We start from the raw sequence: 24438 nt of genomic DNA on the forward strand, positions 1-24438 counted from the left end.
TAACGTCGTCGTCGTTCATTCGCTGAAATGGCTTACCGCCCATATCCCTGGACCAATCAAAACGCCGCAAATGAGGTCATTATCACGTGGTTCCCAGTGGTACCAATCTGCAGCCTTCGCAGAATCACATTGCACTTGAAACCAAGAAATTCCTTACAAATGACGCATTCAAAAAAGTTTCTTTCCAGCATTGGTTGCGTTTTACGTTCTTCAGCGAATGTTTTTAATCCTCATTTCCAACAGATTTCTTTCTTGTGTTTTGGTTGCACGTACGAAACTTCTTCTCCCTGTTCTTCTTTTATTCACTGTTGCTTTTGTTGGAACACAACACTGTCGCTGTCGTACATATATACGGCCAACGGAACGGTATTGGCGCCATTTGAAGCGTTCAGGTCAGACCAGAACTTGGGCAGGACGCTAGAACACTTTTTGGCTCTAAGCGGACGGAACGTGGATTCAGTTCGCTTGTTCTGTCGTATCGTGCAGGCGAGGTAAGTCCATCTTTCTCAAGGTTGTCTTTCTCGGCTTCCAGCTGACAGCCGTTGAACCCTTCACTTGTGACACCGACAGACTCGGTTCACTTTTGCTGAATGGAGCTTTGTTTACAGGGTGATTTTCGATCATGGCCAAAGTACAGCTGTGCAATGTCGTCGTCTTGGACAACCCTTCACCCTTCCTCAATCCCTTTCAGTTTGAGCTGACGTTTGAATGCATTGAGGAGTTAAAAGAAGGTGAGCTATAACCCCAAACCCTTGACAGGCCAATGGTGAGAGCCCAATTTGATTGAATGGGTGCCACCACCTTGCTGTAGACCTGCAACGGGATCCTTGTTAAGTTTCAAATAACAGGCTTTGCTTCATGCCTCCTGTCATCCTTACAAATGACTTTTATTGTCCTAAATCATGTGCTATTTGGATTGTATTGATTGTTATTGTAATTGACACGGGTCCAGTTCATGTTGATATGATGCTTTACACTTACATTATGAATGATTGAGTGTTTCTTGGTTTCTTCTAGACCTGGAATGGAAAATGATTTATGTCGGTTCAGCTGAGAGTGAGGAGCATGACCAGGTATTGGATACCATTTATGTGGGACCTATCCCTGAGGGAAAGCACATGTTCGTTTTCCAGGTTGGTATCTCGTATGACATTCTTTTTTGTCTTGTTACCTAGGGTAATGATTTGTTTTTTGTCTTTTCAGGCTGATCCTCCAGATGTCAACAAAATCCCTATCGCTGATGCTCTTGGAGTCACTGTAGTCTTGCTCACTTGTTCCTACCGTGGCCAGGAATTTGTGCGAGTCGGCTATTTTATCAACAATGAATACAATGATCCAGAGCTGAAAGAGAACCCACCAGCTCAACCTCAGTTTGATAAGGTAGATATCATAATATCTTATGAACTGTTAAATACCGTAACCGTAGTTCAGGCTCAAAGCATATGGTTCTTGTCACAGGTTCATCGTAATATTCTTAGCTCTCAACCTAGAGTTACCAGGATCAAGATAAACTGGGATGATTCGGAAACATCCACTCAGACTCAAGAACAAAATCAAGCAGTAAATGAAGAGACAATGGACTCCATGGCAGGCACTAGTGAACCTACTACCAATGGCTTAGCATCCATTGGTTTCAGTGAAAATAGTAGTCAAAGTGCTATGGAAGTGATGTGATAACTAACATTCCTTACTATTCGATGTAGGTGTTTTGGACTTATTATGAATTCAGTCTAGTGTGCAAGGCCACTTAATTGTAAGCTCACTCTCCTGGATCATTTTGTGATCAAGTTGGTACTGTGTTCAGTTCATGGATCCCAAGTGTAATTGTTTACGAAGTCTGTTGTTCAGTACGTAAAATGTCTGTTTTTAAATTTAAAGTTATTTTTATCTGCTGAAAGTTCCATTAGGATGGGTGTGTCCTCCTTTGACTTTTATGTGTTCAGTATTTTAAAGATTGATACAAAGCTCAGACATTAGTCACACTGTACTGAAACACACACTTGTACGGTGTGAATCTTGGGTATTGTAAGTTTTTAATAAAATAAATACTTTCTATCATTACTTACTTCTGTTTTTTTCTTTCTTTTTATTTAGATTATTTAACTATCACTTAGTTACATTAGTTCCTTTACACTTCATCTAAATTAGACTTGCTCAAATATCCATTGTACTGAAGTAAGGTAAACTACTGTTGCTTTTATTTCCTTTTACAGTCTGACTTCACAACAAAACTTAACCCACTTGACCCCTCAGAAAATTTCTCTGAGCATGTAGTTGTACATAGCAATGAATCACATATATGGAGGCTGCCACCACTGACTGCAGCTTGAATCACATTTATTTGAATACCCAGACCTATCTGGCAGCACTCACTCAGTACTTTCAACTTCCTCCAACTTTGCTTCAAGAGCTCGCCGACAAAGCCCCCAAAATCCTCGCGGCTTCATATCAGGGCTTGTTGCTGTAAAATGCCAACCCATGTGTTTCCTACACCGCGAACAGGCAGCAACTGTCCATGCGTACCTAAAACAAAATAAGCAACAGTTCTTGTGTTTCTTCACTTTCTCTATGAAACTGCTGAAATGAGAGTAACACAGATTCCTCAGTGGACAGTGAGCTTCCATCATTTTACCTACCCTGGAAACCAGCTGAACTCGGTGGAAGGTGGAGCATTTTGCAGCCTCAGTCCAGTAGCCTTGTGTATGGTTACTGTTTCATAAACATAGCCGTATACATTGCAGTAGGTCCCTTGCATGCCCTCCACTGACATTGAAAACACATCTTGTTGATGAGCTACATGTTGCCCACATTGACGGCAACATAATAAGCTTAGCTGTAAAATTTCAAGCATTCACAACCATTTTTAGAAAACTTGTGATACTGTCATAAGCACAGAGAATACGACCAAAAAAAATAAAATAATACCTTGTTTAGTGTGAAAATTTCCCATCGTAGACGATCAATGGCAGAATTCATTCGGAGAAGCACAAGTCTTCTGGAATCCTTGATTGGAAGTGAACGTGCAACCCAATATGATAACGCAACAGGATCCGTTGGAATTGGAGAAACTGCAACAAAGAAAAGGGCAACAATAAGACAATGAAAGTTAATTTGGTGTGATGGGGAAGAAAGAGATAAGCTGGATAAACAGAAATTAATATTACCTGCTTTATGACAGGATAAAATCTCCAACATTTGTTTCACTAATCGTTCTGGGTCATATTGATCATAAACCCATGCAGGCCAGATTGAAGAAATGGAGTCATAAAGCCTCAGATTATGTCTAGAAAGATACTCAAAGGTGAATAAACTAACAAAAAACACAAAACCAAACCAAAAATCTCTAGTAAGTTTTTACTTTCTCTTTGTAGATGCTCCTATATTTGCCTTAGTTCTGAAGCGATCCAACACTGGACATGACATCATGGACAGAGGGTCTGGGAGTTTTACTTCTGGAAGTATTCTAACTCTTGCAGTTAGAAACCTGAACAGCATAAATTTTATAGTTTCAACATTTCCATTCATAACTTCATGTTTCTTTGTACAATGTAAAAGTTAAAGGTCATTTTACCCGCTTGTATGGTCTGTTGTTTCTAAAATTTTGAAACGCTGTCGTCCTATTGCTTTAACACGTATGGCATGATGGCTTGCACTTTCATGAGCTTCATAGATTTCTGCAGTTGTTCCCACATCAGCATGGCTCAACTCATCAGATCCAGGAGTCTTTCGTCTAGAGAAAATAGCAAGTTTTATATGACAGCACAAGGCACAGATTTAGCTTAGGATTGCTGCATGAATTATTAGGTTCTATATCCTTACAGCATGCAGATAGTTCCAAAAGTTCTGTTTCCACTAATAACTTGTCTTATCATTTGAATATATGATGCGTTGAAAATAGCCAAGGGCAAGGTTTGACCAGGAACAAGCACAACATCTACTTGAGGATAAAGTGGAATCCAGTTTGAATCATCTTCATCCAGTACTGTCCGTCCATACAGCACTGTTAGATCTGTTCCTAGATACTGCATGTTGTAGAGAAAGAGTACTGGTGACTTTTCTGCAAAAGCTAACAGGATAAATAGGAAGTTCAAATTAATTTCACTTCACTTACCGAATGTTGCGAAGGAAGAGATGGATCAAAGGTGTGTTCCATTGGGTTTGTGCCTGGATTCGACGGAATAAACTCTGAATCAGCTGTAAGAAAAAAGAAAATCTGCAGCATACAGGAATTGTAAAAATTGTTAGTTGGAATAATCTGTAAAGAAAATAATTCCTACCAGAACCAGAACCAGAACCAGGGGTACTGTCACTGTCCACTAGGTCATCTAACACAAATGCAGGCTCTGTATCAATCTCAAAATCGACAGATGAGTCAGAATCCGTGCTGTCTGGATCCATTTTGAACCTCGATTGGACACAATCAAATTAAAGTAAAGGCCGTTTTTAACACGTTTGAACACAGGGGGGACAACAAGTTAGGATTTGGAGTTCTGTTTTCACTTCAGACTCGGCTTTCTGCTACCAAAACGAAAACATCAACATAACCTGTTCTTGACATAGCAAGAGCCAAAGAACGATATGAAAATTTGCGCTGTGAAATATAGATTCGGATTCGAATTCAAAATCTTCGCTTTAATCATTTTACCGCATTAATGTGCGTTCCCTCGACGATTACTTGAACAGGCTAATTTTTTCGAGTTTGGAATGAAGTTAAAAAATGATATGAACCCCGTTTCTTGGGGCAACATGGGAATCGACGAGAAGCGAATTTGACCTCCACCACAAGCAAAACAGACCGCTGCATCCAAGTGGCGGTGCTCGAGCGGAGTCGGGACTCGGGAGTCGGGACCGCTCCCTCCATGTTGATGGTACAGAAACGTAGCTTATGGAGTAGCCGTAATTATGTCGATAGAAACCCGATCAAGTTCGGCTCTTTTTAAAAGGGCCGAACAATTAAAGCGTTGGGAAGAATCGGAAACGAACCGGGAAGACACTGTGCTCAAGACCAAGACGCGGAAAATCAAGTTTTCCGCTGGCTGTGTGTTTTTAGCAGCATGTGCATCAGGAGACAAGGAGGAGGTGGTGCGGTTGGTCGAGAAAGGGGCTGACATAGACACTGCCAATGTCGACGGACTGACAGCTCTGCATCAGGTAATTTTACGCCTCATGCCATGTACTGCTTCCACTTGAGGAAGCGGTCGTGTCTGCACTCGTCATGTGCATGTTTTGATGTCCAAAAACACACTTGGAAATTGATGTTCTGAGGGCTACAAGATGGCCGTGTAGAGTTCAAGTGCTTGACACTGCTTCCAAATTTTGTCCAAGCTGACATGAGTCTTACACTTTTAGACACGTAAATCTTGAGACAAATATTTAAACACTTGGCCCTACCAAATTTGTCACTTCTGAGCCATTCCTAGCGAACCTGTTGGACTGTATTGTTGTTTTTATGGACAGCTGATTCCAAGCCTTTCAGCTTTTTCTTTCAGCAAATACTTGTGAAAAAATGTAAAAATCTTGCTTTGATGATACTTTAATAGTGCTGTTACATGTTGATTTTATTTTTATTTTATTATCATTGTGGTATTCAGTGTTAGTTAAGGCATATTTTTAATTTCTACGTAGTAGCCTGTTGCATTTTGTTTTATATTATTATTATTTCCCACTATGAAGGTTTGAAATTTGATCCATGGCATATTCCCTTTGTCTGGTTTAATCTCATACGTGTTTACTCATTGGTTACTTATATTATTGTCATTGTGTTTGAATGGAAAGATAAATGAATGGGTTTTGGGTGGAATGCGAGAGGTTATGTTCAGGTGTTAAGTAGGTTACACAGGTTAGTTTCTTATGAAGCCTTTGTAATCTTCACCCAAGTGAAATAGTTTTCTAATTGATGTGTCACGTCTCCCGATAAAGTTTTCCATTCACAACTCATCATGATTGCCATTCATAGATGGTACATTCATATAATCTGCACCTTGATGGCTTTCATCGTGTATTCAATTATTGCAAATTGTTTTTGGGTTGTATGATTTCCTTGATGGCCAACGTATCTTTAATGTCATTTCAACCATCCTGTTCCCAAACCGTCCAGCACGACAGATGACCTAGTCAAACATACACAGGGTAGCATTGTTTCGCAACTTGAAAGACCTTCGTGTGAAGTGAAGCCCTCTGAGAAGTAACTTTTTGTTCTCTGTGATGGGGCTGCTGTCGTGTACTCTAGTCTGAAGGGTCGTCTGCTCCCACCCCGACGGCCCAGACTAGGACCCTGCAGGGACCCGGCACTTTCATCGGTCTATTTTTACTGCAGGGAGCGGAGCGCGGGCCGGCACACCCGAGGCTCGCCGCGCCAAGCCACGCCCGCGACCCGCGGCGCAAGGGCAGGAGCCGGCAGGCCCGGCAGGGCCGAGTGATGCGCGCCCGCTTGTCTGTCTGTCTGTTCGCGGATGCCCTAATCTCAATCATGTTTCCCCTGTCGGTGCGTGTGACAACGCGGTGACGAGCTTGAACCCGGCGGCCGCGTGCACCGCAAGCCGGCCCCAGAGTGATGCGCAGTGCCGCGTTTGGAATTCCCTGCCCTTCCGGCTGGCCGCGCCGGCCGCGTCTTATCTCCCGACGGCCGCTGTGCCGCTGTTGACTCGGCCGGCAAACCGTAGGGAACGTAGGGAACGCCCATCGGCCGACGGCCGGTCGGCGGCGCGAAACGTGCGAAGCGGGCGAAGCGGGCGAACGCAGGCGAAGAAGCCTGGGGGACGCGTCGCCGTGCCTCGCCGCCACTGCCGGCCAGTGGATTCGTCAGTGACAGATACGGCCCCACCCAGATCGCCTGCAGAGTGATCTCGCCCGCAGTCTCTCTCGCACTCACGTGTGGGCGCGAGAGAGACGGAGCGACTCATAACGCTTTGCGGAATAAGTGTATACTACAGCTCGACGCCCTCGCGGCCCCCAGGGAAGCCGCGCCGAAACCGGAAGTTGGCGGCAGCGCGCGCGAAGGGGCTTTTACTTGGATTCGAACCCGCGACCCAGCCAAGTGCCAGCATTGAGACGCGTGCTCTGACGCACGTGAATGGGGGAAGCCCCAGCGCTAGTCTAGCGCGGGCCTGGGTCGCGCCAGGGTCCTGCACGCCTTGTCCAAACCACACACTTCACACACACACGCACGCACACTGGGGTGCCCTGTGTTCCGCGAGGGGGCGCCTAGCACGCCCGGCCTAGCGCTTAGGGTGTGGGGCGCTAAATTTAGACGATGCTTGCTGATGCCGCTCTTTGCAATGACGGGAGGGCTGGGCGTGGCCAGAGGCGTGGGCAGGCGTGGGTGCGCGCTGCTCCTAGATGACCCTCGCCGCCGAAGGCAGCCAAACGGCAGCCAAAAGGTGCCCAGAAATGCCTGGAAACTGGTCACGAAGCGTCCTGCGCGTGAGAATGACCTTGGCGCTTGTCCCCGCAGACCGCGGCCCCGCGGGGCGAGCGGGCACCAATTCGCTAATTCGACGGGCCGCCGGCGGCCGTCGCCAAGTAGGAACCAGGGCGGCCAGCCCGCCAGGACACAGCGCCGAGGCGGTACTTCCCCGTCGGGCCGGGCGGGCCCTCTGATGCGGGCTTGTTGGAAACCACGGGTCTAAGGGCACCCCCGCTCCTCCCACCTGCCCTACCTTGCGTCCCTCCACCCCTGCTCTTCCTTGACGACCCCCGTAAGTCGCGAGCGTCCCTGGGGCGCGGCTGAAAAAGTGTCCCCTGCGGCTGTAAATCCCTAGGCGGCGTAAATTTGGTGGTGTGTGCCGCGTGTGTCGGCCAGGGCCTCCGCCGCCACGCGACGCGACGACGAGGACGGGGCAGGTGCGGGTCTTTGGAGCTCGACGACGTGTGTGGGAAAGAGAAGACGGACGACGCGGTCCTCGCGGCCCGTCTCGCCGCCCGTGTTTTGACTGCCCGCCGCCGCGCCGCCCCCCCCCCCCGTGACGGCTGACGGCGGCCTCGGCGGCCCGGTTCCTCGGCGCCCTCAAGGGGGTCCCGAGGGAAGGTCCTGAAAGAAGCCGGAACGAAGGACACAGCGATCCCTCGATCGCACGGCGTCGTCCCTCGGCCCCATCGGCCTTGGTGGCCTGCCCTCGGCCTGGCCGGGCCTGGCCGGGCCTGGCGGCTGGGGTTTACTGGTCTACTGGTACAGGACACCTGCCAAACGTCTAGCGGGCGGCGCGGCGCGGCCCATGGCGGCGGTTTATTTTTCGCCTGTCCTGTCCCCGTCCTGCTTCCGTCGGTCTAATTCGTGTGTCACGTCACGCCGCCCGCCGCGGAGCGAGCAGAGCACCGGCAGCGCGCGCAGCACCGCGCACAGCCTGGCGTGGGAGTCGGCGCCGTCACGCCGGCACGCCCCGGGGCCGCGAGGGCCGCAAGGCGCCGAGGCCGCGAGGTTCAAGGGCCGCGACGTCTCATCCCATCCCCCTGGCCTGGCCATGCCGCCATGCCGCCATGCCGGCGCACCTCGTGGCGCGCCCCGCCCAGCACCGCCGCGGCAGGTGGACCGCGGTCCCGGGCGACATCCTCGACGACATCCGCCCCCGCTAGACAGACCTTCTGCTTCCGCGGCCCACCCCCACCGACGAGCCTATCCCCCTCACGCACGCGCGGTCAAATATTGAGGAAAAGTGTCGGCGTGGCTATGGGCGGCGGGCACGGGGATGAGGGAAAGGGGAGTATTTCTGTCTTGGAACACGCGTTGCGTTGCGCGTACACGTCCTTTACGCCCCCCGGGCCCCGGGCCCCCGCCACCTGCAGCTGCTGCGGCTGCCGCTCGCCGGCCTGGCTGGCCCTGGCTTGCCTCGCTCGCAGGACGGGCAGGACGCAGGCTGCGGCGATATGGACCTAATTTTGATGCAGCGCCGCGGGGCGTGGCTGGGCGGCGCGGCGGAGCGGCGGTGTGTTTTTGTGTCGGTTGTCGACCCCTGTCGCGTCCACCGCGCGTCCACAGCGGCCCTGTATACCTGCATGAATCGATTGGCGTCGCATGCAGCGCGCCAGCGTCTCTGTCGTGGTCATTCCCCGTGCTCCACGGTCTTTTTTTTTGGGGGGGGGGGCGCCCCTTTATCTTCGCCTTCATTTTCAAGTTTTTGGGGCTTCTGGACGTTGGTCCCCGATTCCGGCCCCGTGTCGTCGTCCTGGGCTCGTCGGTCCTCAAGTTTACAGCCAAGCATGGACGCATCGTCGGTCCCGAGGTGGAATTTTGGCTCTGCCGCGCTCTGCCGCCGTTCGTTTGGCGTCATCGGCGATGCTTCCCTCGCGCCTTCGCGGCCCTGCTGGCGCACTGCTGCCGCTGCACACACCGCGCTCGGGCCGAGGCGCCGGGCTCGGACAGATGGCCACTCGGAAACACGTGTAGCGCTTTACTGCCAACCCATCGGCCATTTCGCTCGGCTCGGCGGCGATGCGTGCTGCTCGTTGGTGCCTCGTACAGCTCGGCCGGGGGAAGTCCAGTTCTGGCGCCGCTGCTCGGGAAACGTTGGCCTGCCGATTTTCGTTTCGGAAACACAATCTAATGGTGTATCGCCTCATGCTCCTCTTTAGTCACTCAGGACCTGAGTGACTTTCCTCGGACCTTCCTCTCAGCCGAGGGTGGCACCTGGGGGGGCACCTGGGGGCGGCCCACCGCGGCTTCGTCGTTTTGGGGGCAAGGTGCTAGGGGAGCGCCTGACGGCCGACCGTGCCGGGCCTGCCGGCGCTGTGAGCTTTGGGACCGCTTCGCCGACAGCCCGATTTAGCTGGTGGGTGCTGGTGGGCTTACGAGAGTACGGGCCGCCCCGACAGCCCCGACAGCCGCGCCCCCTCTTGGGCGGTGCGCGGGAGCGCGGGGTGTACAGGCCGGCCCAAAAGCGATGTTCCTGTTCCGTCTTGTTGCGTGTTGTTTGTTTGCCCCGCCGTCCGTTTCCTTTTTGGGGCGGTGTGGAGGGGAGGGGAGGCCCGCGTGGCCCGCGTGGCCGGCCGTACGGGCCGCACGTTGCAACGGGTGGACTGCAATGTATTAATGGATGGCGCTTTGGCGGCTTTGGCTTGCAGGCGTGCATAGACGACAACCTGGACATGGTGGAGTTCCTGGTGCAGCACGGCGCGGACGTGAACCGGGGCGACAACGAAGGCTGGACCCCCCTGCACGCCACTGCGTCCTGCGGCTTCATTAGCATAGCCAAGTGGGTCGACTTTATGTGGACGTTTGCTCGACGGTGGCCCAATGAGTTGCTGACGCTCTTCGCCTCATTTGCAGATATTTAATTGAACACGGAGCCAACGTAGCCGCCGTCAACAATGATGGGGAGCTGCCTCTGGACATTGCTGAGTCTGATGAGATGGAAGAATTACTGCAACAACATGTTATTGCCAAAGGTAATATTCGCCTTTCTTTTTGTGAGGCTTTTGCTTGACAAAACAGGGATTTTTAAATGCCTTGTTGTAGTTGATGTTCAACTCTAATGAGGGACGAAATTTTTTTGTTTAGAAATTGATTGTGAAGAGGCAAGAGGTGAAGAGGAGCGGATGATGATGATGGATGCCAAGGAATGGATAAATAGTGGAGAAATTGATGATGTGCCACATCCGAAGACCGGTGCGTCTGCGTTGCACGTTGCAGCAGCTAAGGGCTATATAAAAGTCATCAGGTAAATGTTTTCTTCTTATCTTACATAGTAAATCTTTCTCAGCATTTAAAAACAAAGACTAATTTCCCTCATTTTTTCCCTTTCTCAGTGTCCTGCTCCAGGGTAAAATAGATATTAATGCACAAGACTGTGATGGCTGGACACCACTCCATGCTGCAGCACATTGGGGTCAAAAGGAAGCGTGTGAGATGCTTGTTGAACACTTCTGTGATATGGATATTAAAAACTATGTGGTATGTTTATTACCAGTCTTATTTGGTTTATGGTTAAAAGCTACTTTTTTGTTTTACCGACTATCTAAGACTATTATTTATACTTTCTAGGGTCAGACTGCTTTTGATGTGGCTGATCTTGATATGGTTCGGACATTAGAGGAGCTCAAGAAGAAACAAGCCACGTTACAACAGGACAATGGAGATATTAATGCAATAATCAACAGAAAAGCAGCTGCCAACACACCAAAGAGACGGTCATTATTGATTTGTTTGGTTCCCCCTGCAATGCTTTTAATCAAATTTCAGTATAAATGCCTTTTTTTTTTTTTTTTAAATTTTAAAGTATTTTAAAGCATTACCTGCTTTTCCACCTCAATTTTGTGGTGTTTTGTGATGTGCCTTGCCTGTCCCTATCTTTTAGCACTTGCCCTCCCCTCCTTATTTCCTCATCATTTGAGATTATTCAACCATCAAGAATTCAGTTTCATACTTCCTCCTCACCCCTCCTCCTTTTTCTCTGTGTGTGTGTGCATTAGCCTGCATGATGATACCATTAATAACAAAGACAGACTCTACAATGCAGGTCTTCCGTCACCAGGATGTCGGGCTCAGACAAATCCAGTCTTATCAACAAGGATACATCATCAGAACGTCAAGTGCTGGATCGAACCATATCGGAAGAAGAAGGACCTCCTGGTTCAAAGGTTAAGAAAGTGGAAGTGAAGATTGGAAAGGAAGATTCCAAGGAGGAAAGCCAAGTTGGTAAGTATTGTACACTTGATTTATGTGGGAGTTTAGGATGTGTGGTCAGGTTGGGTTTTCTGAACTCTAATTTTAAAATCAATTCTTTATTAGAGTATTAATGATTCAGTAAATTTGGTAGTTCTAAGTTGATTGGCCTAGGGAAATGTTTTTGGTTATTATTATTATTTTCTGATGTGCATGCGGCTAAAGATGAGGATGAGACTTCTAGTGAGTCTGATTCTGAAATTGACTCAACAGACTCAGACTCAAGTGATTCTAGTTTTGATAAGTTTGAGGAAGGACTTGAAGGTGAGTTAGTAGCACTCTAGAATAGTCCTAGCTACACCATTCAGTAGGAGTTTCAGCTTCTGTTCCTTGTTAGTCTACTTTATTGTGCGCAAAAAGGTCATTCTCTCTTACATTGTAATTTATTGTGTTTTTCTAATTATTATTACAGAAAAGAAGAACCAAGTCAACAGAATAGGTGATGGTCCTACAAACCCAGTAAGTTAATTACTGTTAAGATTAAATTTAAAAGAAGCGAGATTATAAATTCTAGAGATTCCTGTTACTCATTTCCTTTTTGTCCGTTTTTCCAGGCTCCCAGTGCTCCACCCAAACTCGCTCAAGGTGAGAATGAAACACCATGGAGAAGGCCAGGTTCTGTGAGGGGTCGGTCAGAGCAGAATCACTATCAAATACAGCCTCCTCCGCGGAATTTCACTTTACGTGAGTCGGTGCAGTACAAATCATTGTGGTTTGAAGTAGTGGCTTCTTTGGAAAGCATAATCTTAGAAATAACATGTTTGTTTTTCAAGTTTACTCTATATGCACCTGCTCTGTTACTTGCATAAGTCTGTTGCAATTTTTAATTAGTTTGCTGCCTGTAAGAATCTGTAAACCTATTCTAATGTTTGATTTCATTCCTTAGTGCATTTAGTTGTTGTTTTTTCTTCACTTTAGTAATTAATTTAATAGATATGTTTATGTACTGCTCTTCAATGTCAACCACACGATGTCTGAGACAAGTCTTTTAAATAGGCTCAGAATGGGTCCTGTGGTGCCGCTGTGCTCTTCTACTTGTTTTCTGCAATTCACCATTCCCATGGGGCATGTCGACAACATTCATGGAATTAAATCAAGATACATACATCATATTTTGAGAGGGGGGATTTTGGAATTATTGGTGGATTTAACAATGTTTTGCTCTGTTGTTTCCCTATTTCTCTAACATAATGCACTTTTGATTTTACACATTAAATGTATTACCTTTCTAGTTTTTTAAAAACAAGATTTGTTATTTCTCTTGTCTTTTTGGCTTGATTTTGATGGGCGCTTACCTCAAGTGGCTTGTTTAGTTTGTCAATCACTTACCCAATAATGTAGGCCATTTTTAACAATTATTTTGTGTAGTGAATTGGGGTGGGGAGAAAAAGAATGTAGTGCCTTTGTGTTATTGAAACACCTGAAAAGTCTAGCAACAAAGTGCTGTAAATCTCAAAAGAAATTTCCTTCCTTGATAAATATATTTTAAAGTCACCTAGGCATCTTATGATATGATTGTTGTTGTAGGTTGCATTGTTTATTTTTCTTATTGCACAGGTCTTGGTGACAAGGATGACAACAGTGATACTGCGCCTGCTGGCGGGCGTGGTTCGGCAGATAATCAGGATGTTGTTCTTAGAGTACGGAGAACCCAAAGTTTCATTGAAGATGACAAGTAAGTGAAAATATAGTAAAATCAAATTAATGACTAACCAACCCATTTACCTTGTATAATTCTCCTTTGATTTAACTTACTTTTCATACTGCATGCTCCTTGATTTGTTTTATAGTATGTCCGATTCCCCTCCCCTCAAATGAAAATATAAATCAAGCAAACTGTTTTTAAGGTTTCATGCTTTATGCCTTTGAGGCCTGCTTGATCACAGCATGTTGTGCGTTTTTGCTTGTCATTTTCCTCGTACCATATTTATTTGAATTTTAGGCCACATTCCATAAGAACTATTGAATCAAAAATTATTTTATGTGCTCTCTACATCTTGAATTCAAATAAGTAGAGAATCAACTGTTTGGTGCTTCGAAAGAGCATGCATGACTGAGCTTGTGTTTGTTTTATGTTGTATGCGTGTAGGTTTTACCGCAGATACCTGGAGTTACATGCAAGAATAAACGGTTCATGCCCCTCATTGCCTTCCTCACAGTCTGTGTCAGCCTTACCCATTCGATCTGCCTCACTCAGAGAGAAATACTTTCCCAGGTAGGTTCTCAAATCTGTCAGTTCGGCCTCACTCATTGAACCACACCACAGAATGAGGGCTTCAAATGCTCTCTTTATGTATCCAAAGTATTTTCCTGATAAGTTTTCCCATTGTGAGGTCATGTCCCAATGCACAACACAGATTGTCGTGCATATCAAAAGTATGCCTGCATTCCTTTGTATGCCTTTGCGTGCGTAAGATATGCCATTGCTGTTTTGCAAGCTGCTTTCATTGACTTATCTTTGTACATTTCTAAACCTAGGATCAAATTAGTATTGAACTTGAAAGAAGCATGTATATATTCTTTGTACTTGCTGACAAAAATAAGTGCTTGTGCTTAGTGTTTGTGTTTGTCTTTTTCTTTAACGTGTTTGCCGTAAAGGAAGTTTAAAAAATGACCTTTTTGTGCATATCAACTTATTGAGCTGTACAGTAATGCAGTATCATTATGACCATTAACAACTTATAACCTATTAACCCTGGAATTGTAACCTCCTTGTCATTTGTTGAATTTGCAGTAACTTATGTTTTGTGACCAAATTATGTCTGTTGTTCAGTTTGAAAGAAAATACCTATTAATATTGACACATTTTATGGGATATAATGTGGTTACAATCAAAAATTTGACCCACATATTTTATTGTGTGTTGTCTTTAGTTTGTTTACATATGTTCCATTGCTTTATTTCAGTCGTAGAGGATCCGCTGACGAAAACAAAGCAAGCCCTACTAAGACTGCTTCTGCAGCTGTGGTGTCAGCTGTAGCAGCAGCTACAGCACCTGCAACTGCAGCTAGCCTAATGCCCCCACCAGCTGACCCTGCCAACAGAGCATCACAAAGCACTACCATCAATTCTGTGCCTCCGGTCCGAAGGTGAGTGATTTCCTCCTCATTTTTACATTAGGTCACAACATTCTGTGCTATAAGTGTAGCATATAAATATCAGTGTCACAAATTTGTTTGCTGTAAGGTCTTCATTGCTCAATGTAGGCATTTTTGTTAGAGTACATATCATGGGACTGGAATCCCACAACTGAAGAGCTCAGAATGCATGTGCAGAAGTGCTCTGTTAAATTGTTACTTGGGTTTTGACATTAGGGTTCATGGTGGTTTCCTGTTCAGGTTCAATGTACCTGTATAATTGTTTGTGATGCTTTATATGGAATTATTACTTGTGTTGCTAAACATTGGTGTCGGTGCATGCCTCACTTTTCAATGAATGGTACAAATTCACCATAGGCTCATATGCACAGCAAAATTATTTTTTACTCCAAATTTCTCATTTTCTTAAGTATCTATTATATTGTCTTTTCTTCCTGACTTTTGTTCTTCACAACTTAGAGCTTACTTTTCATGAAACCATTCCACTTTTGCACTTCTAAGGCATGTATCTGTTTTCTTTTCAATGGGAATTTCACCTTGTTAGGAAAAGTTTCACACTATAAAAGTTGAAAAATCCAAGGCTTTATTTTACTGATTTTTCTTTCTACTTGTGAAGCAATGAAAGGATTAAAACTTTTATGGTGTAGCGACCTTTCTTCCTGCTGTGATGGCTATTGCCTTGCTCATGTGTGTGGTATTTGTGTATGAAGCACAACACTGTAGCCAAGTGTTTTGCACTAATTTGCAGCGGGCCTAAGGACAGTAGTTCTAGTGGTAGTCCAACTACCACTCCTACCACCCCTACCACGCCTGGGGGAAGTAAGCTTAGTCCAGGGAACATCTTCAAAAATTTCTTCAAGTGCGTAGCAGTGTGTTCTGTCTGTCAATGCATGCTTTGCTTGAATCACAAGTTTTACGTAGTTTCACTGAGTAGATTTTATTTGATCTGGTTTTTGTTCGCAAACGTTCTTTTGCTTTGGTTCATTTTGAAACTGGATTATTTATAGTCCAGTTTGACTGAACATAAAGTATGGGTGTGGTCTAGAATTAACAATGGATGCAAGCCTTGTTTTGAAAAAAAAAGTTAACTAATACTCTCAGCATCTAGCTCATCTTTTCACCTATGTTACCCTTTTTATGTATTTATGTGAATTTTTTTAAAAATTGGCTTTTTCTACTAATTGTGTTGCCTTGAATCCATATTTGCTAGTTCATTTAATGTTGTAGTAGCTTTGATAGTAGCACATTCAGATCAGGCTTTTTCAGTGTGGAGTATGTTTCAATTTTTATTCCCCCAAATAGTAGCTTATCATTGTTCATTGAATTAAATCGATCTAAAGACTTGTCTGTTCATTTTTCCGTTTCAGGTCTTTTGTACCTCCTGTTCGCGATGAGGAATCAGAGACCCAGCGAAAAGCCCATGCCAAGAGGGTAAGAGAAACTCGGCGGTCTACTCAAGGAGTTACTTTGGAAGAGATTAAGTCAGCTGAACAGTTGGTGAAGAAGAAACAGCAACAGCAACTTCATCAAGCTACTCAACAACTCAACAATGACCAGGTTTGTGTTAAGCCACCAATATATAATCTTTTTGTACTGAGAAAAGAAGTAAATTTTTGTTATTGTTAATAATTGTGGAGGGTACATTCATTAGTTGATTTGTAATGGTTGCAAGTGGAAGTGTGATGCCATGATTGGAGCAGTGTTTTCTGGTGACATTTTGTACACATACCCTCATCATTGATGCTACATAAGATTCTGCTTAGTGTGTAGCTTACCTGTGCCCATTAATACTGACCTAGCATCCTCGTATAATCAGTTTGAAATTACCTGGTCCACTAAAGTTGCCTCACACCTGAGATTGCATTGCTTGGGTTTGTGAATTGTGTTACATGCTCAGGTGTTCTGTACATTTTCTGGGAAGGAAAGATATATCCCAATCCCAATGCATAATAATTTTTGCAGTCCAAACTCAACAAAACATTAATAATAATAGAATATTAGTGCTTGCTGTAATGTGAATAAAATTTGTGCCCATGACAGCCAAATGCAGCGGATTTGATTTATGGCAATAACTGTACTTCGATATCAGCCACAATAACAACCGGTGAGCCCACTGTTCCTAGTCCTACGAAAGAAAAAGAAGACGGCGGTTTCTTTTCGTGCGAGCGGCGGCCCTCGTGGCGCCTGCGGGTTGACAACGGAGACCGAAGCAAGGTGTGAACAAGACCCTGTCATTAAATTTGCACAAATTTGTAAGGAGAGTCCCATTTCCATTTCTTAAACAAAGCTTGACATTGTCTTCCAATGAACAGAGATTTTACATCTTTACTGCGCTTTTCTTAGCAATTCTTAGTCCAAAGCATTAACATCTACACCTAAGTCAGATTATTGAGTATATTAAATTTGTGGATATCTCCTTGCAAGTTTTGTTTCCTACATTTCACCTGACTGCTTCGTATCCTGTCTGTGAATGAAGTGAATGCTGAACAAGGAATGAAGATTTGCTGAAATGCTTTGTGTCTTTTCTTATCTTGTGATATTTGAGTGAGGGTCACTGGCGCATGTTTGCAGCTGCCATGTGCCACTGCATGGGAACTTCCTCATCACACTTCCAAATATATGTTTCATGTCATAGCGTGAATGTGCTGTCTCCTCATGAATTCTTGTGAATGCGTCTGAAATCTCCACAGCCATATTCTGACTCTGGTTTTGTCTGATTGTTAAATGTTGGAAAGCTTTTCATGGTCCCCCCTTCAAGTATTTTGTTAGTTATTATTCCATCAAAAGTTAGGAACTCCTTTTAATGGCTCGTACGTATTTTGCTTGCTTGCTTGATGTTTGTTTCCTCCCTCCTTTCCTCTGCCATGTATGGTGCATCTTTCTGTGTTTTGAAATTAAGTGTAAGCAGTTTCTTTAAGTCTCATTATCTTGTGTTCCAGTTTCTACTTGAAGATGCTCGGAATCGCAGTAGCATGCCTGAGGCACCAACTGCGTACATCAGGCGACCGTCTGGTGGATCTGTAGGCCGTCCAACTTCCGCTCCGAGTACCGGACCCGAACCTGCCTCTGCAGAGACAACGGTCACTTTACCACTTAGAAGACAATTGAAGCCACCAGAAGATAAAGGTAAGCTGAAATATTAATTTTTATCATGAAATTATGATGGTTTTTTTGTGCCCATTTTCCTCTCTTATACATTTTGTTGCTTTAATCTTTTTTATTTTTTGTTCTTTTCAATAACAAACAGAACAAGACAAAGAAAACGACAGCAGAAATGCCCAAGCAACTCAGGCGGTGATCGCCAGGCGGAAGAGACCAAAGCGAAGGTCAACTGGAGTTGTGCATGTGGATTTAGATGTAAGTACAAATGTCGTCAACTAATGCTTCTGTGTATGATGGCAGACTATAATCAATAGTAAATTCCTCTGTAGGAAATTGATCCGGAAAGACAAGAAATTAATCAAGGCGAAGGGGATGAATCAACAACTAATCATATTGAAGTGAGTTTTCTAGTTTAAGTTTTTCTCTTTGTGCATCTACCCTCTCTCTCTACCTCCTTTTTCTGTGGTTGGGCTAGAAGCGCGCAGGGCCGCCACCTGTCTATAAATAGAGCAGCCAGAGTTGAGGGTTGGCCGATTGCCCGCAGCCGGGTATATTTAGGAAGTCAGTCAGTCCACACGTGGCTGTGCGGAGGGGAGTGAGAAAAATTAAGAAAAAAATTGGATTTAACGTCGCAGCCTTTCTCAAAGTTGCCATTTCTTACGTTGAGAGTGAGTTGTCCGCAGTGTTTTGATATTGCTGGTAGTTATGGCATGGTCAGCCCTCGTCAAGTTGGCACCGCTTCTCCTTCTCTTTCTCACACGGGGGCTGGCTCAGTAGCTCGGCCGTTACATCACAAGACTCTCACTCTCCTCCTCTCTCATGCTCCTCCGCCGTCATCACTGTCCGCTTCTCTTCAACGCAAACTCTAACTAAGATTGGAAGGGAGTGCGAACGAGGACGTGGCCGGGCCTAGACTAGCGTCCTGTATACAGCTTGCCGGTTTACCGAGCCTTTCTGATATTCTTATTACTCAGTCCGTGCCGTTTTTAGCAGAGGGGCTTTGCAATTTTTTTATAGAACAAGTCAGCATACAATTGGTGCACCAAGCAGCATATTGAACCAGCGGGCCAGAGAGGACTGTCTGGTGTCATATTTCTAAATTTAACTTAAAGACTTGGCACACTGCTCCTTGACAGTGTGTCAAGGAAAGCTTTTGTCTTCAGGGAAGGACCGATGCCTAGTAATGCGGAATGAGTTTGTCCCAAGCAAGTTTACACCAGGGTCAATTGCGATTTGTCTTATCAAGGCCTTCTCTTTAATTACATAGTCATCTTTGTTTTGTGTTTGGCAACCTGCCGAGAATAGGAGCATAGGCACTTGGGACTGTTACAGATGCATTGTATGCACAAAGTTGGCTGTAGCTTTTTTTCTTTGCAGGGACTAGATTGCATTACTGTTGTTAGTGCATTGTATGCACACAGTCGGCTCCGTTGTTTTTTTTTTTTTTGTTTTTTTTTGTTATTGTTTTCTTTGCGGACTAGGTGGCCAGCGAGGGCGATCGCCTTGACGCCGTTTTCTGAGCTTCTGCTTTCCCTCGTTGTGCGGGCGTGGCGGTGCGTCGGAGACACTGCGTCTCGGTGAGGCGAGGCGAGGCGAGGTGGATCGGAGTAGAGCAAGGTCTGGCGTCATCCCAGCACCTGGTCAGGTGGCGAGGGGCTATATTTGAGTCTCAAGTTTGAGGCTGGTGTGTTGGCCTTGCCAGTGACGTGGTTCGGGCGTGGCGGCGCGGCGCGGCGTGGCGGCGCGGAGGGCTGGGCGCGTTAGGACGGTCTGTGGCGGACCACTGGCTTGTAGTGGCACTAGTGTGTGGCGAGTTGAGGCGAGGCGAGCACCGCGAGCACGGCCGTGCTGTTGTCTGGCAGGCGTGACGCTGACGCACGGACGCACGCTGCGCTACCATGGCTTCCTACCACGCTCGCGCGGGCCTGGGCGTGGGCGTGAGCCCCGGGCCGCTGTCCAGCAACGGCGGTAGTCGCTCCAGGGCGGCCAGGTCCACGGCGAGGACTCCGAGCTCCACTCGGTCGTCCAGCTCGAGCCGGGCCCTGGCCGTGCTGCGGAATGGCGCCGGCGCTATGGCAGGTGCTCTGCTCGGCTCCAGCACCGGCTCCAGCCTGCACGCCGGCCACGGCGGGCGCCCCAAGAGCATGAGCAGCATGTTCACGCCCACGCCCTCGCCGTCAACGCGGTCCCCCTACGGCCACCACGGCCTGGTGGGCTACGGCGGGTCCGGCTCGACGGGGTACCTGGCGCTGGGGTCCATGGGGTTGACGACGTACGGCGGCACGGCGTCGGGCTACGGTGGCTTGCTGGTGCCCTCGTCGTCGTCCTCGTCGCTCAACAGGCAGCCCTCGCCGTCCCGACCGTCGTCGTCCTCGTCGGGCAACGTGCTGCACGGCAACCTGAGCATTTCGCCGTCCGGAGCCACCACGTCGTCGACGTCATCGTCGAGCTACCCGTCGAGCGGCCGGTCCAGCGGCAGGTCCACCGCGTCGTCCAGCTCCACGTCGTCCAACTCGCAGACCAGCACCAGCAAGCAGAGGGCCCGGGCCCGGCAGCGCTCCCGGTCAACGCCGCGCTCCGCCGCAGCCTCCGCCATGGCGGCCTCCTCCTACACGTCACCGTCACCTGCGCTCTCGCGGTCGGGCTCCAACTCGTCCATCGTGAGCAGCGCGCGCAGCACCACTTCGGAGGGCTATGTTGTAAGCTCGCAAAGGGAATCCGTGTGGGGTGGCACTAGTGGCTGGGCACTGCTAGCGCTGCTAGCGGGGTGACAGGACACAATGCTCGGCGATGCTGGATGTTTGACAGGGCCTTGCCGTTCCCTTGTTGCAGAGTGGAGCGGACCGGTCTGGGCGTTCCTCTCGCCTGGGCTCGACTTCCTCAGCTGGCGGTGACTCGGCGTCTGTAAGCAGAGCCGTCACTCCTGCAAGATCAGAGAATGGAGAAATCGATTACAAGAAGGTTTGCTGTTTTTTTTTCTTGCGTTATTGAGTCAACAGGGTAAGCTACCTGACCAGTTGTAGAACTAAATGCATTTCTCATGTGTTTTTCAGCTTTATGAAGAATCTCTAGCAGAAAATGACCGTTTGAGAGAGAAATTAAAGAAGACTGAAGAGGAGAAAGCTCTTGCTGATAACTCTGTTGTAAGTAGTTTGCTTTATATCTGTGTGAATTCCTCAATCAAACTTAAGTCCCAGTTTTCATATGTTTGGTTTTAATTTGTTATCTTCAGCCTAGTAAAAGCAGCTTGTCGGAACTGGAAAAGCGAGAAAGGAGGGCAATGGAGCGGAAATTATCTGAAATGGAGGAGGAGCTAAAGGTGTGTATTCCTTTGTGTCTTATTCTTTTAAACATGGTGTTGGAAAGTGTAATCCATTTGGTCTTTTCACTCTTTCTTACTCTATCTCTGAGGAAGTTTTGGTGTGTGTTATGGATCTCTTGTATTGCCATCTTGCCTTCTTTTGAGTGTGCTATTATGTGTAAGGTTCACTCAATTTGAACACATTCCTCTACTCCTGTTTGTCATGTTTCAGTTTCTAAGAAACACATCTTTGTAATTGATATGGTTTTAATTCTTTAGTAATGTCTACCGATCCGTAGCTTAAATTGCTGTCATGCTTTTGTCAGTCATATTTTTTTTACAAATAATGTTGTTTTCCATTCCATTTTTAAAAGTTGATAATCATCCATTTTAAAAATTTTCTTTAGAGAAATGTGTTCTGTACTTTACTCTGAACCAAAATTTAGGCACATCAAAGCCTTCTTTTGCTGTTCTATCTGATAACTACTAGGCAAGAAGTTCACTGAGTGAAATGTGTTTTCCAATTAATGTAGTATCTCTAATTGTGCAATGAATGCATGCTGTGGCTACAGGGGCATAAGATGAGCAAGACATGGGGCTCCCCTTACTCTATAGAGCACCACTCTTGTGCATTGTTTGTCAGGGGAATAAGGTCCTATCTTGTTTTGAAATGGAGATCTTTCCAGGAAACACACATTTAGGAATAGATGCGGACTGAAGCAAAATGAAGACATGGTGTGGCTTAAGAGATTTCTTACTTTTACAGCAATTGCAAAAGCTCAAAATGGAAAACGAAAGATTGAGGTCTGAAAACCGTGCTTTGACGCGGGTGGTGACTAAGCTGACTAGTTCAGCTAATGCCAGAATCTAGGTAATGCTGTAAATGTTGTTTGATTTGTGTTGCATTGCATTCTTGGGCATGCAGTGCTGACTTTTTTTCTCCTGCCAGTGTAGCCTGTGTCTTTAATCAAAGTGAGAACTGCGGCTCATGAGCAAAACTCACTCAATCCTTTTTTCAAAAAAAGCCCTAGTACACTTACAGTTGCTGCATTTTATTCTTGAAGGGTGCACCCTCTAACATACAACATCTCACGTACATAAAAGACAAACACACTAGTTTTGAGTGTATGTTACTGGGAAATTTTTGAGCTAGATTCTCATCAATACTGAGGTGACTCATGCAGTTTTTGAGCATGTCAATTTTACACTGGTTTTTTGGGGTCTCTCCCCTTTTGGTGTAATTTTATCTCTTGTATCTTTACTCAAATTTTGGGTAAACGTACTTCTGTCTCATTTTTAGCATTCATGTAAATATACATTTTCCCTCCCAATATTAAGCTTGTTTTCACCCATATTTTATCAGAATTGTCTCTATTCTTTTTGAATATGCTCCATTTCTTAGCTGCCAATTTTTGTGCTCTGCTGTGTTGTGCTGTACTGGAATTTTCAGTGAGATGTCCGTACTATTAGCTTCTAGATTGTTGAGGTGATACTATTTTTCCGGGCTTGTGCTGTGTGGTGTGATATGCTTGCTGATCTAACCTTTGAGCTGTTAAAGGACCAAAGGACCAAAGTACTCGATGACAGTCTTTGTAATTGAGCTTTAATCAAGCACAAGCGCCCAAATACAATTTTTTTTCTTTTTTGTGTGTGATGTAAAATTAAACTAAAACTTCATAACTTGTCTTCAGCCATTTTATGTTTTTGTCCTATTTGTTGCAAGATATGAACTTGATAGATTTTACTCTTTATGCCCCTTGTGGTCACTTGCTTCTATGGCTATGCCCGTAATCTTATCTTCCTTTCTGTCTCTGTCTAATTTATAAATATTTTATCTTATTAGTTCTTTTGACTTGGCTTTGGCAAGTATGTTAATATTATGACCAACATTCTATCCAACAGGAAGCAGACTCCAGATGATTCATTTGCTGGGTTGTCAAAGTTTTCTATGTGCTAGTTTTAACGCATGGATTTTGTGTTGCAGCTTTTGGAGCAGCTCAAAGCGGAAAATCAGAGGCTGAAAGATGAAAATGGAGCTTTGATTAGAGTTATCAGCAAGTTATCTAAATGACCTCTACTGTACCAACTCATTTTTATTTTACTTATAAGGATGGTTTACTAAAATGTTGTGGAAACCACATGTGATCATTTTAAGTTGCATTTGGTGCAATTTGTTTTGTTTCATTTCATTTTGTATAAAGTTTGAATGTGTCTGTGCGTACTCAAAGTTTGCATTGTCTTGCCTTGTGAGCTTTGTTTATAGTCTCAAGAGAAAACTTTTATTTCTAGTCTCCAATTAGAATTCTGTTTTGTTTGTAAGTGGTTGGAAACAATCTGTTTTATCAAGATGTTTTTTTTTTCTCTTTGTCTTTTATGTCACACTGCAACTTGGATAATCATTCTTATGAAAAGAAATATATGCCCTAAAATTCTACCATGGCCAACAAAATTAATCAGATGGACAGTTGTATGGTAACAGTAATTAATACGTATCAACTTTCTTCAGAACTTTTTTTTTTAAGCCAAATAAATGACAGACTGACACCACATGACTATCCTTATCTGTACCATGTGGTTTTGTCAAAATATTGTTCCACAAATCGGGCATTTCTAAAGACACTCATGTTCAAAAAATGTGTTTGAAAACGAAAATTGAAGCACTATGGAAGATATTTTCAGCTTTTGTACATTTTTTGTTTTCTCTGGCACTTGTGTTACATTTGTTATTACGTACATGTAAGGAACTTTACCAAACTGGTCCATAATTATTTTTCCTTTGTTATTGTTATTTATTACAATCAGTGAAAGTGAATGTTATGAAAGTGCATAAAATGTGGGAAAGAAATTTTTACAAGGGCTCTGTCCATGGGAGATCTCAATTGTGATGTATATGAAGCACCTTTGCCTCTCTCTGTCTCCTGGAAATTCTAGGGGGATGTAAACCTCTAATTTATTGGTGAATGTACATATATTTATGGTATAACACTGCTAGGAGGCGAGCAGGTAGGCATGCAAGCGCTGTGTTCAAATGTCAGCTTTTAATTTAGTACATAACATTTCCTTTCAATTTAGATGTATTTTATCCACCCTCCCCCCCCCTTTTTTTTGCAATGTGCCTTTGTGCTTTTACTGTACATTATACATAAAATTTTAAAATAAATTTTATAGAATGTGTATGGAAATGTATTAAAATTAGTGAAAACTTTTATCTTATACTGTTTTTTTATTGTGATAATGAAGACTCTAATACAGTAAAATCTCATGAGAAAGAATCTTGTGTG

The 24438-nt window shown here is 45.2% G+C and overlaps 3 protein-coding genes across 13 annotated transcripts; 2 read left to right on the forward strand and 1 right to left on the reverse strand.

The window, feature by feature from the left end:
• The first annotated feature begins 319 nt into the window (after positions 1–319).
• LOC117640474 (histone chaperone asf1-like) lies at positions 320–1907 on the forward strand. Its single transcript, XM_034376995.1, has 5 exons — positions 320–491; positions 609–731; positions 1018–1133; positions 1204–1380; positions 1459–1907. Exons 2-5 carry the CDS (start codon positions 623–625, stop codon positions 1672–1674), a joined length of 618 nt encoding a protein of 205 aa, XP_034232886.1. The 5' UTR covers positions 320–491; positions 609–622; the 3' UTR covers positions 1675–1907.
• A 155-nt stretch (positions 1908–2062) lies between these two features.
• Positions 2063–4796, reverse strand: LOC117640467 (protein cereblon). 2 transcript variants are annotated; one of them, XM_034376985.1, is made up of 9 exons: positions 4278–4794; positions 4112–4194; positions 3820–4022; positions 3572–3730; positions 3359–3484; positions 3165–3283; positions 2926–3068; positions 2637–2833; positions 2063–2523 (listed from the first exon to the last, which is right to left on the reverse strand). In XM_034376985.1, the coding sequence occupies exons 1-9, from the start codon at positions 4396–4398 to the stop codon at positions 2370–2372; spliced, it is 1305 nt and encodes a 434-aa protein (XP_034232876.1). In that variant the 5' UTR covers positions 4399–4794; the 3' UTR covers positions 2063–2369. The 2 variants fall into 2 exon arrangements, with proteins under 2 accessions (XP_034232876.1, XP_034232877.1); XM_034376986.1 differs by having other exon boundaries at positions 2370–2523; positions 4284–4796.
• A 106-nt stretch (positions 4797–4902) lies between these two features.
• LOC117640462 (protein phosphatase 1 regulatory subunit 12A) lies at positions 4903–24370 on the forward strand. Of its 10 annotated transcripts, none has more exons than XM_034376968.1 (24): positions 4903–5151; positions 10057–10187; positions 10262–10380; positions 10493–10652; positions 10741–10885; positions 10976–11121; positions 11451–11629; positions 11822–11920; positions 12069–12115; positions 12211–12340; positions 13214–13331; positions 13746–13871; positions 14563–14745; positions 15503–15613; positions 16122–16311; positions 16795–16968; positions 17694–17880; positions 18002–18111; positions 18186–18254; positions 20689–20817; positions 20910–20999; positions 21089–21175; positions 21924–22028; positions 23142–24370. In XM_034376968.1, exons 1-23 carry the CDS (start codon positions 4903–4905, stop codon positions 22026–22028), a joined length of 3084 nt encoding a protein of 1027 aa, XP_034232859.1. In that variant the 3' UTR covers positions 23142–24370. The 10 variants fall into 10 exon arrangements, with proteins under 10 accessions (XP_034232859.1, XP_034232863.1, XP_034232860.1 ...); XM_034376972.1 differs by having other exon boundaries at positions 12211–12241; XM_034376969.1 differs by having other exon boundaries at positions 11466–11629.
• Positions 24371–24438: the final 68 nt, after the last annotated feature.

Source organism: Thrips palmi, unplaced genomic scaffold (genome assembly GCF_012932325.1).
Source record: "Thrips palmi isolate BJ-2018 unplaced genomic scaffold, TpBJ-2018v1 HiC_scaffold_12, whole genome shotgun sequence".
Classification (NCBI taxonomy): Eukaryota; Metazoa; Arthropoda; class Insecta; order Thysanoptera; family Thripidae; genus Thrips; species Thrips palmi.

Bases quoted from the DNA above. Each gene is read 5' to 3' on its own strand.
- LOC117640474 (XM_034376995.1), top strand. From the start codon at position 623: ATGGCCAAAGTACAGCTGTGCAATGTCGTCGTCTTGGACAACCCTTCA. The intron at 732-1,017 runs GTGAGCTATAAC...GGTTTCTTCTAG, and splicing joins CATTGAGGAGTTAAAAGAAG to ACCTGGAATGGAAAATGATT. The intron at 1,134-1,203 runs GTTGGTATCTCG...TTGTCTTTTCAG, and splicing joins AGCACATGTTCGTTTTCCAG to GCTGATCCTCCAGATGTCAA.
- LOC117640467 (XM_034376985.1), bottom strand. From the start codon at position 4,398: ATGGATCCAGACAGCACGGATTCTGACTCATCTGTCGATTTTGAGATT. The intron at 4,195-4,277 runs GTAGGAATTATT...TTTTTCTTACAG, and splicing joins TGGTTCTGGTTCTGGTTCTG to CTGATTCAGAGTTTATTCCG. The intron at 2,834-2,925 runs GTATTATTTTAT...GAAATTTTACAG, and splicing joins AAATTTTCACACTAAACAAG to CTAAGCTTATTATGTTGCCG.
- LOC117640462 (XM_034376968.1), top strand. From the start codon at position 4,903: ATGTCGATAGAAACCCGATCAAGTTCGGCTCTTTTTAAAAGGGCCGAA. The intron at 11,630-11,821 runs GTAAGTATTGTA...ATGCGGCTAAAG, and splicing joins CAAGGAGGAAAGCCAAGTTG to ATGAGGATGAGACTTCTAGT. The intron at 20,818-20,909 runs GTTTGCTGTTTT...TGTGTTTTTCAG, and splicing joins GAGAAATCGATTACAAGAAG to CTTTATGAAGAATCTCTAGC.